The sequence below is a fragment of the Hordeum vulgare genome, chromosome 2H, assembly GCF_904849725.1.
Source record: "Hordeum vulgare subsp. vulgare chromosome 2H, MorexV3_pseudomolecules_assembly, whole genome shotgun sequence".
Classification (NCBI taxonomy): domain Eukaryota; kingdom Viridiplantae; phylum Streptophyta; class Magnoliopsida; order Poales; family Poaceae; genus Hordeum; species Hordeum vulgare.
This window is the reverse complement of record NC_058519.1, coordinates 606,543,128-606,555,203: the sequence shown is the minus strand read 5'-3', so window position 1 is coordinate 606,555,203 and position 12,076 is coordinate 606,543,128. Positions and strand designations below refer to the sequence as shown.

Sequence of the window (12,076 nt, the reverse complement as noted above, 5' to 3'; positions counted from 1 at the left end):
TACACCGCACGCGATGTCGTTTTGATACGCACGTTGGACCGAGTATAGCGGACGCGATTTTTGCATGGCTGTTGGAGCGTCCAACTCGAGTCCACAAACGCTAAAAGCAGGGTTTTTTTTACAGTGTGTCGCTTAGATAGCACGTCTGTTGGAGTTGCTCTAAGGTGCGGTGGAATGGTGGCCAATCACCTACGCGATGTGGCGTGTGCTGGTTAGTCGCGGTTAGAAAGTTTTTTTTTCATTTTTTATAGTTTTTTAAATGGAAGTGAGACTTTTTACTTTTGCTTTTCAAGAAAAAAATCTAGGCTTTTTATTTTAATTTTTGAGATGGATGTGATGCCCATGTGATGCGAAAACTTTTTATTTCTATTTCGAGGTGAAGATAAGGTGCACACATCTACCTCTCAAATAGCCCGCAATGGCGGGTCCCAACCACTAGTCTCCTATGAAAGTCTACTATATTGAACTTCGACGTATTGCAAAGTTAAAATTGTGGCCTTGTAGTGTAAGGTACTCCCTTCGTTTATAAATATAAGATGTTTTAAATATTTCAACATGAACAAAATACAAAATTTAAATAAATAAACAAACACATCAAAATGCGTCTATATACATTTGGATAAGGAAAAGTTAGAACATCTTATATTTATTAACGGAGGGAGTACATCTGAAATCACCGAGCTCCGTTTAAAACTCATGCTTTGGTATATATGATCCTATAGTGTTTACAAACTTGGAGGTGTAGAGGTTTAAGGTGGTGGTAGGTGGGGAAGACCTAGATTTAGGCTTTTTCGAGAAAGTCACCCATCTGAGATCTGCTAGGCACCCCTTATTTATGACGAGCTTCATAGGACCGTCATAGGTGAGCAGACATACAGTTCATAGCAACCGACCTTCACTCTATGCCCCTGCTCCAACTTATGGGCTTGAGTGCTTGGGTGGTCTTCTGGACGGATCTCGGTTTCCTGGGCGGAGCATCTCGAGATCCATTCCTCATATCACTGTCACTACTCGTTGCGCCCGGAAACGGGTTAGTCCAACTCAAATCACATCTATCGGATCGATATCTCTATATCCATGACCCCTTGAAACACGATCATCGGTTGATAGACATACTAGTCTTTGGATGTGTGCCTCCCATATCCTCCACAACCAGGGACATTTGAATGACATCATACAACATAGAGTTTCACAAACTAATCGCGTATTCGACAAACCATGTCAAGATGATATTGAGGGTTTGTGTTTAATATCTCATGAATACAAGGAACTTGATCATCACATGATTGCCTCTAAGCTAAAGCACATTTCTAACCTAGGGGTTGTTCTCGATCGTTGGCATAGTTTATTTATTCTTTCATGAACAAATGTCTTTCACATTGCTTGGTTCTATAAGTAGTTGATGTAGCTTAGTACTTTCTACTTACCTTGTAATAACACCGGTCATCTCAACTCATATAAACTGCGTAAAGTTTGATTTACAATTTGGATTACAGTGCTTAATCAATGCTTGTCAAAAAAAAGATAGCATGCAATAGATATGTTGGAAATGTTCGTGTTGTCATTTTCCTTGGTTTGAATAGTAACATATAACAATCACATTTAACTCTCTCTCTAACTTGCTCAAAGTCAACGCAAAACATGATGACCTACACTTCACCCTCTTATATTGGTTGGCCCTACCATGCCAATTTGAATATCCTTCATGCATGCTAAGCTAGTCATACAAATAAGAGGCCTAAGGCAATAAAAACTTGCATATGCCTCTCATTTGTAAGACTCAACCCTTGTGCGGTTGAGCAGTAAGTGGATCCTGGAAATTCTTCATTACAAACCATGTTGAGCTCAAATTTTACACACTGTAGATCGAGTTGAATCCATCTTTCTCGTTTTTTATATGAGTTGAGCTAAAGTCAATCTAGCTAACTCTAAATCGATTTGTTGGCAATTCTAACACTAGACGAAACCAAGTTGCCTCAAGTGGAGTTTGGCAACAGGTTGTACCTATGTTTATTTTTTGTGGGGCCTCAGCCCACAACTCCACACTATCCCTCGTGTCAGTACATAAATTTTGAGTGACACAACTTTGTCCATTTATATAGTCACCACACATACAGTGATGGCACTGCACACCTAAGCAAGAGGTGTGGTTAATGAACATACCGTATCTAGTCCGTTCATGTAAGACTCCTCGCCCATGGCATTTGAGCCATTGGATAAAAAAATAGAGGGACATGATGAGGCTAGACTGTCAACAGCGCACATTTTCAAAATAGACCTTCTGTTTCATCAAAAGCAACCCGTGAAACGCATCACACTACCCCATCAACAAAGGTATTATCTATTGCCCGAACAAAAAAAAGGCATAAATTTGAACCAAATGTCCAATTTCGAATCCATTTTGCATCATCTTCGAAACAACACCAATGCCGAATGTTTTCAAAGTTTGAAACTCACCTTTTTGCAACTTGATTGACAACTTTGAAAATTTCCTAAAACCACACAGTTCTGCATGGAGTTTCAAATTGTATTTGACTAAGTTAGATTGTTGCATGATGATTTCTCGGTTTCATACGGGTTTCACTATGGTGAAATTGTGCTTTGTGTTTTACCGAGTTTCTGTCAAACCTCAACTTAGACTTTGAAACTTCTTTGAAATCTCACTAGTTATGGGAAACGTCATTGAAACGATGACAATGAGGGGAAAGCACAGTGAATAGTTGAAATCTCACTTAAACCTTCTTTCAACTCTCAATTAAACATCAACAAGAGGATGCGGGTTGGCTGGGGGCTGGGGCGGGGGGGTTCAATGAATGAACTGAAACCTAAATTAAGCCTCAACTGATTTTTGTGCACCTTATAAAAGAACATTTTTTGTGAAAACCCCAGTTAAACTGAAATGTGGTACAGGTGCAACTTGAAACAACCAAACAGCTGAAATGTTGTATATGAGCAACTTGAAACAACCAAACAGCAATGAAACTGTTGCAGAAACCGGAGCACATATTGGCTTTGACGAATACATAACTATGTCCCAAAAGCCACAGATGCAGCAGTGGTAACCCATAGATGCAACGAGAGTACTACTACATCCGTCTCATTAATATAAGAGCATTTTTTACACTATTATGGGACAGAGGGAGTAGTAGATACGTTCTCGCTTGATGGATTAACGGCAGCTACCGACGCAATAAAGCTTTATTGATGCAATAAACAAAACGAATTTGGCGACTGATCGGGTTCGACAGTCTGCTGTACATATATGTTTAGGCACCAGGCTACAACTCATTTCAATCATGTATATCTCTGCTGCCCGGCAGGCACACAAACGACCAACCTTATAAAAAATTAAAAGAATACAAAAACGCTGAGCCCCACAACAGAAAGAACCTGCCTGAGCTCCGTCTGATTCAGTAGAGAAAAATACCCCTCGAAGACCTATATTTACTGGAAGAAGAAGAAGCAGAGGCTAGGAAAACAATTGACACGAGCTAGGTGAAGAGAAGAACCCCGCAAAATTGGCGCCATTCGACAGGGCTAAAAGAGCTGCACCGCAGATTTCAGCTTGTTCTGCTTCCAGTTGGGGAGCCTGTAGAACGCTGTCCTTTTCATGCCCAACTTCTCGCTGAACTCGGCTGCCGACAAGTAGATCTGCATTCGGTTTACAGCAGCAGCACATGTTAGCCAGGTAGAAGTGCGAAGGGGTGGGGGTGGAAGAGGAACAGTTCATCAGTCACCTCTCGTTTGGTGATGTCGATGTCGGGCGCAGGATCCTCGGATGTGGTTACCAGGCGTTCATACGGGAAGACTGTACGCCCCTCGTCACTCTCTGCCTCATCGTCGCCTGCGCCATCTTCCTCCTGTATTGCCTTCCCTGCCTCATGGCCCGCTTAATTTTGCAAAGATCCAGAAAGGAGATACGTAAGGAAACAGAACGTTTGCCACCATGTCCTTATCACAGTTGGCATCGTAAAGTCTAAGCAGTTGTATTGCACAGTACCTTTTACTGACTTCGGTATTGTTCTTTTCAAGGGACCCTCCAAACAACTGGTGAGCTCACTGATAGCTGCCTCTTTCGACGTATCAGGTCCGGTTGATTTAGGGAAAAGCTTTTTAACAGCAGGTGGAGGGGTGGAAAGATTCCTGATACTAGGTTTCTCAAAGGCAGAAGTTAATGCTGCAAAGGCCGGAGATCTGCCTCGAATACGGTGGCACTCCGGGCTGGTGGACATGCTTCTTGAGCGCTGAGCTTTATCTTGCGCTGCACTTCTTCCTGAAACTGCTGGTGTTCGACGTTTTGGTTTCTGATGACAGAGTAGAGATGTTTTTCAGAGGGTCGTTAAAGCAAGTTATCAGTAAAACAAAATAATACCAAGTCGCACGCTACTTAAGAATGTACTCCCTCCGTCTCTAAATATAAGTCTTTTAAGAGATTTCACTAAGAGACTACATACGGAACAAAATAAGTGAATCTATACTTTAAAATATGTCTATATACATATGTATGTAGTCTCCTAGTGAAACCTCTAAAAAGACTTATATTTAGGAACGGAGGGAGTAGTTGAAAAGATACTAGTGCCACCATACATGACCAAAAGTTTAACTGTACTGGTCAATTCCAATTATGTAATGAACAGTATAAAAATAAAAGTTATTCCACTGAAGGACTATTGTTACCCAGTTTGTACTCCTTATTTCAAAATAAAATAATAAACTCGTCACCAGGCACTAACCACCTGTGGCATTCTTATTCAGAACAAACAACCAAGAACCGCAGGGAGGCCAGGCATCGACGCTGGGTGGGCTGAGCGAGGACAGGTATCCCAACTAAGCGATGCTCAGTTCTCTCCTTATTTCAAACTACAATGCGCAGTACTGTGTTTAGGCGCATTCATGTAGATGACAAAATGGCTCTACAAATGCTGAACAATGGGATTGATCATTAGTCAGTGGTCACATCTCACATGCATATATGCACACTTCAGCACCAGTAACCGCAAATGCACGAGTATCATAAAACATGAAGAGACTCAACCAGCCACTAAGAAAGCAGAGAGATGACAGAATATAAGTATCTTTTACAAGCAATGGAACCTAAGATTTCCGCCGAGAACTGGAAGATGATTAGATTAATACTTACATCAAGCAATTTAGCTGCTCCACCCTTTAAAATGGCAAGCCTCCTCTGGTATGAACTGCCATGCATCTGTAACGAAACAAGAGTTAATGTGATGCATTTATTCCAGAACTAAATAAGGATTAAGGGATAATAGGTGCCCATGCAATCATACACTCACCAAAAACGCATACAATTTCACAGCAAGCTCATACAATTTATATACCAACTAACAACCAATCCCTCACCAAAAGTGCAAAAAAGAAAAACATACCAAAGATTTTGCAGAGTCCCAGGTGAAGAACCTCGTAAAAAATTGAGGCTCACTTCCTTCCGAAACAGTGAAAATCGTTGTTTCTCGGGAGAGATTTTCCATCAGGAAATCGCGCACAAGAAATTTCTGTCATAGTTGCAGTGAGAAAAGGAAAGTCAGAGAGCAAATAGGAAATGTAATTTCTAATTATAGTACGCAGGATTTCGTTATTACCTCTCCAATATCCATGGCTTGTGTTTTCACTTTAGCATCAACCTCCTGCCCGACCCAAACAAATATGTATGAGTGACAATCTAGAACATAAGCATCCTCTGCCATCAGATCATCCTGAGTAAAGTGGTGTATTTCTTTGACCTGTTCAAGTAGAATTGGCGTTAGACATGCAAATGGACAGCATTCTCAGGTATAAAACCTTCACAACACTATTTTGCTTACCTTCAAGTTGCCATCTTGAACCCCCAATAGCAATATTGTTGGCACAGCAAAAACAGATGTGTCAGTACATGTTGGAATGTAAACTCCACTGAGCAAGACATCATAGAGTGAATTGTTTATGACTACCTTTGGATAAGATACATGAGAAAAGATGAGGGTCACTTTCCTGCTCTCTTTCTATTTTTTTGTTCGAATACTTCAATTTACCACCCAGTAATTCCCAAAATTTATCAGTTTCTCTGCCCTCCTTTAGTGACCTGGATGGCAGATCTGACTGTATAACCAAAAAGGGAAGCACAAATTAGAAGGTAAGCCAATGGATAGCTTAGACCAAAGTCAAAGCTGTTTCAGAGCATAATCAAACAACATGATTCAAAATTTTAAATCAACCAAGATAGCAAGGAGGGTGATGACAATGGTGATAACCAAACAACACAACTAAAAACATCAGATAACCACAGATGGTTATTAGAATTATATACATCATGATAATAAACATTAATAGAAGCCAATTACTCTCATGAGCACTTGTAGTTTCCTTTTCCATGGCAATTCGAGAATATATACTCCCACCGTTCCTAAATATAAGTCTTTTTAGAGATTTCATTAGGGGACTACATTCGGAACAAAATGAGTGAATCTACACTCTAAAGTACGTCTATATACATCCGTATGTAGTCTCCAAGTGAAACTTCTAAAAGGACTTATATTTAGGAACGGAGGGAGTACTATATAATGTGAATGAGAGATCTTATGCTTCTATTGTTCCTTCAAGGCTAATGGGCTCAAATACTCAAACTACAACTACTGCAGACATATAAACCAATATACCAAGCATGAGGAAGGTTAGATAAATACAAAAGAAATCGCCTAGGGCATACCTTAACTGCATCTAGCTGCCTCTCAACCAACTCATGATCCAGTGAGGTCGTAAGGTTCCCAATCCATGTGAACACACTGTTTCCATCATGTAGAATGTAACAATATGACGAATTTAATGATGAAGCCACCTAGTGAAAAGATGGTAGAGATGAAGCAGATGATATGAAGATACAATCTTAATTACAAACAATTTATGATTATGAACTTACTGCATCAACTTGAATTGCTTGCATGTTTTCTGATCCTGAGCCTTGAATCCGGAATAGCGCGAGTCCAGCTTCAGAGTAACTATCATCATCCAGACCATTTTCAGCAATAAACTTCTTGTATCCAGAGCTAAGACCACCCTGCATTGAAAATTCAGAGAGAAAATAGATGTTACGTGCAACTCGAATTATCTATCTAACAACTTCAGAGTTCAGACTGTCAGAAGCAAACCTTAAACACTTGGAGACTCTGAAATATGACAAAGAACTGAATTGGTTCTTTTCCTTCATAGAGGCGAGCCTGCACACAAATAAGAACAAATTAGAGAGTGGAAACTAGATTCACATATGAAAAAAAAAAATGGGTTACCATGGTAGCCTGGAATTTTGCAGCCTGAACCATCTTGCTAGCCAGTGAAATTGCTGACGCCCTTTCCTCCTGAAAGCAACTAAGATCATCCGAATGCAGAAATTCACATTTAACATAGGCAGATACACAAGTACTTGTCCAAAAATCTGTTCTTGTCAATGGAAAACAGGAAACGACTAGCATTTTATGATTGCTAATCTTCAGTTACTTTAGCTAACAAATTCAGAACAGATATAAATATGCATATTAATTCCAAACTCATATCTGGATTTGGTTTTGCATATAGATAGTACCTCAACACTCTTGTTTCCAAACCATGTTCCAATAAGACATTCCTCTTTGTCCTCTCCAGTATATGTGTATTGAAAAATGTAGCAATCTCCAGTGTAAAATTTTGATTGTTCAGCTGATGCCAGAAGAGTCTTCGCATTTCCATTTACACGCCAGACCTGATGCCAAGATGTAGAATACAAAACCACCATCAAACACGGACCAAGATAAAATGGATGGATGCTGTTATGCAAAGAATTTTTTGTTGGAGGGGAGCATTAATGATAAATGAGTGCAGATCAATGGCATGGCTGAGTTTTAGGGAGTTACAAGATGACTAATTTGCATGTGGACTATTCAAAGATACCTAGCAGACTAGCACCTTAAAATGTGTAGGCACAAGACAGATTACCAGTAACCATTACTCGCACAATACAAATCCATAAGAAGTCATCGAAAAGAATACCTGTAAATTACCAGTGCAGTCAATATAAGGCTCGGGTTCTTCCTTTACATCTGCACTTTTCATCAAGCCCTTGACATCTAATCCTTGATTTTTGAGGAGAGCTGTATGAAGAAAATAAAAGATAAATATGAGTGATCAAGTGAACCTTCTAGCAATCCACTTATCAAAACTGATAATTTGTAGAGAATAACCTGCAACTTTGCCTCTTCCATCCTCAGATGACAATTTCAAATCAGGAGTTGGTGGCCACTCATTAAATTTTGACTTGAATACTACTGTTTCGTATCCCTCTATCATTTTCATAACATGTGATTTTGTTCGGCTATCATCAGTGAGCAATTTCTGTACAAAAGTAAAGCATACTAAGCACGGAGCAACACAAAATATAAAACATGAGCATGCTTTGATTTAGGATTTCAAAAATATTTCCAGCGAATACTATATAATATTTCACCGAAGTAGTACCTTTTCTAAAATCAGTTGAATATAAAATGTATTGTTTTTCATTCAGAGACGGAAATAAGTAAACATTAAGAAAGAGCATGTATTAATGCATCCAAGTAGCTCCAGAATATGATCAAACTTCTCTGCAAAACTATATTTGACTGATGGGAATCAACTCGACGTATTACAGTATCAGCTAGCAAGTGAGAGTAACATTCAAAAAAATGTGAAGAGCTCTCAAGTAGACATGCACCCAAAAAGTTCCTAGAACTCAACCCAGGTGGGTGAGGAGGTTAAGCAGCCTCCCCCTATCACCAGGTCACTGTCATGTTCCCAGTTAGTGAAAAAAAATACATTCTAATCATCAGAGCCTTCAGGCTTGTATAATATTTTTGCATAGATGTATTTAATAAGTAGAATCAATCTAGGCATACGAGTTACCTCGGCAGCTTCACTTGCACCTTTCCTCTGTTTCAAAGAAGTACTTCTGCCCATCCAAACATACATTTCACCACCACAATCTAACAAGTAGCATTTGTTTGTCTCAAGCAAATCATGCGTCAAGGATTCAAAACTAATAGGCTCCGGCTGTCCTTGATTAAAACTGAGAAGTCATAAAAATCGGCTATTCAGTTCGACATTTTCAAGAGTTAATATATCTCATACTCATGGATGAGATGTCGATAGCAAATTACTCTTATTGACTACTGATGCTCATGTGCTATGGGTATTTAATGGTAATCAATTACCATAGCAATTTCGCCACAGCTTCCATGTCTTCCCCAGTCTGCTCTGAAGGTATCTTCCTCGGAAGAGGAGCAAAGCCACCAAACAAAGCCCAAAATTCACCAGCCTCGGCGTCAGCCATCAACTTTCCATCCTCTACAGTGGACTCCCACTTGTCAGATCTTGTAAACGTGATTTGAAATACTCAAGGCATATTATCAGAGTTACTTACCAACAGCTGCGACTTCACACTTCCCCTCATGGAAAGTATCTTTGATATACTGCACAACTTCAAGAGCTTTTGCTCTCTCTTGAATACATGAGTTGGAGCCATTGAATTGGAAAATTTTGGACTTGGTATCCAAAATAAATATGTCGTCGTGGTTGAGGGAAGAACGAGCAAAAGGAACCTGGTTCATGAAGTAGCAAGCACAATCAAGAAATGAACTAACCATAAGCATAAAAGGACAGTGATTTAGATAGCTTACCTCCTTAACATGAACAGCATGCTTTCCTCTGCACACATATAACCGGGTAACGTGGTCCTGCTCATTGACTTCTACGTGATTGAACCCAGAAGCTACCCCTCCTGGTTGTGGCATGATGCATGGTCTAAAATATGAGAGTAACTTTTCAGTTTCATTGCCTTGCAATTCCCGGTACTGAACAGCACGCCCTCCAAGGGCAGCATCAAGCTCCACAGTTAAAATCGCAGCAGTTCCAGCTTCATCCTTCATGGACAAATATTAAGCAAGTTGGTGAACTGTTACGTGACACAAGGCCTGGGTAGCCGCTCAGAATAGCTAACTCGTGTGGTGCATTGCCAAATAATTTGAGAATATACCTGACTAGTATCTTTACCAAGCCAATAATGGATGTCATGGCGGAAGGAACCCTTCTTCAAGGCTGATGTCTGTAGGGAGAGAAAAGAACATGAGAGCTGAGTTCGAGGCATATACAAACTGAACATCAGATGAAATAAGTGTATTGTGAACTTTTGCAACTATACACCGAAAAAATGTATGCATAACAAGGCATAGATACGTCCGTACCTTTAGTATGATATATGAATCACCCATGTAAAATTTTCCATATGAAGATGCCGGTGCAGGAACTGGCTTGAAATTTTCAATACGCCATACCTCCAAACCGCTGAATCGTGATTAAGGAGTACTATGTATGTATATGACACTCCTATGAACACTACTTATAAGGGGATAAATGAAACAAAGGAAATTTGAAAGGAAAAAATCAGCATTCTTTATCACATTTATTTACTACAGTTTGCTTGATGTTTGCAAGATTCATCATCCATAATGTTTTTTTACTCAGCGTCCAATGCAGTGTATCGCCATTTTTTGCTTCTTCTGTATAATACAGAAAAGCTTGTGCATGTTCATATTGATAAGAACACAACGACATGACCACTATGCAAAAATCATTTTCCCTACTAAACAATGAGCGCTGGTACATGATAGGCCTTGTAATTCATGTTGATAAATGGTAATAACTGAATTATGGTGCTAGCATGTTGTAGGCTTGTATCATTTTAACAATGAAAGAACTATGACTTATGGCAAACCCTTAAGATATTTAAATAAGCATTACTTGCTGTGCACATATTTCATATTCGAAATAGAAATGCCTAAGAAGTGACCCGTTATGATATTAATTAATCCAGCACTTAAAGCAGGTTCAGGTTACTGAAGAATGGTCATAAATTCATAAGAGGTGCTTAACAACTTCACTGTTACCAACAGTTTTATCCCATGATAACAAAATACCTAAACCATTTTGTCTTGTTCCCCGACCGGGAGAACAGTCCTGGTCTCTCGTACATACAACTTTAAACTTTAAATATCCAAGCCACGAAAGTTCGCAGAAATGGCGACGATTGAAGCCATGATGATAAAAAGGATACTCCTTCTGTCCAGCCCCGCGGAAAGCCGGATCCAAATCCTTCATAGAAACGGACATGATGGACGGACGTTGCCGAAGAACCCTCGGATCAAAGTGGCGCTGGCGCTACGCTGCAAACAGGTAACAGGAAATTTATCATCCGTACTGCTAACGCAGCCGATCACTCGCCACGAGAATCCACGGCGATACAAGCGTCCCCCCCGAATTCAGCAATCCACCCAATCCCGGCACCCCCGGCATAAGAAGGCGTAATCCCCCAGTTCGCCACAACGATCGGCGGAAAGAACCCGTGCGTGTAGCCGGGGCGAAATCCGCAGAGGGCGCGCATTGATTCGGAGAGGGAGGGAGGGAAGAAACGGAGAATAATAGGATACGGATGGATTCAGAGGGTCGCTCACCTGAAGCCGCCCGTGCTGGGGCTTGTCGACGGGATTGGGGAATTTTGCGGGCGGGGCGGGGCGGGGCGGGGGGAGAGGGGAGCAGCATCCGTGGGGAGAAGGAGAAGTAAATGGCCATCCGCCGAGATCGGGTGCGGAGGGGGACGAGGTAAACTGTGGGAGCTCAGCTTTTTTTCCAGTCCGTTCGTTGGCCTCCAGCCGAACACCTTTTTTTTTGCTCGCTTCCTCCTCGTCTCGTCGGTTGCAGTCCACGACCATCAGATTTGAGCTGGCGGCCATCTGTATCACAATTCACAAATCACTCCGCTTGTCCTTTCCCGAAAACGCTCCCTCGTTTTAAAATACTATACAGTATAATATGGTGTGTGCTGATGATTTTCAAAAGTTCACGTTTTAATGTTCCAATCAAGTTTATATTAAAAAAATGTCAGCATTTAAATACCAAATCAATAAAGCATAAATATACATTTCATGGCGAGGTTGATGATACTGAGTTGATATCGTAAATAAAGCATAAATATATTTTTTTTAAGTCACACCTTACAAACTTTAATCAAGTTTGTGAAGAA

The 12,076-nt window shown here is 40.4% G+C and overlaps 1 protein-coding gene across 1 annotated transcript; it reads right to left on the bottom strand.

The window, feature by feature from the left end:
- Positions 1-3,180: 3,180 nt before the first annotated feature.
- On the bottom strand, positions 3,181-11,688 carry LOC123427704 (villin-4-like). Its single transcript, XM_045111812.1, has 23 exons — positions 11,508-11,688; positions 11,111-11,219; positions 10,242-10,341; positions 10,034-10,102; positions 9,678-9,920; positions 9,422-9,599; positions 9,213-9,345; positions 8,905-9,067; positions 8,211-8,361; positions 8,020-8,120; positions 7,577-7,732; positions 7,284-7,352; positions 7,146-7,214; positions 6,917-7,054; positions 6,707-6,835; positions 5,952-6,099; positions 5,826-5,839; positions 5,604-5,744; positions 5,391-5,516; positions 5,141-5,206; positions 4,001-4,304; positions 3,738-3,889; positions 3,181-3,651 (listed from the first exon to the last, which is right to left on the bottom strand). Exons 2-23 carry the CDS (start codon positions 11,164-11,166, stop codon positions 3,538-3,540), a joined length of 2,820 nt encoding a protein of 939 aa, XP_044967747.1. The 5' UTR covers positions 11,167-11,219; positions 11,508-11,688; the 3' UTR covers positions 3,181-3,537.
- Positions 11,689-12,076: the final 388 nt, after the last annotated feature.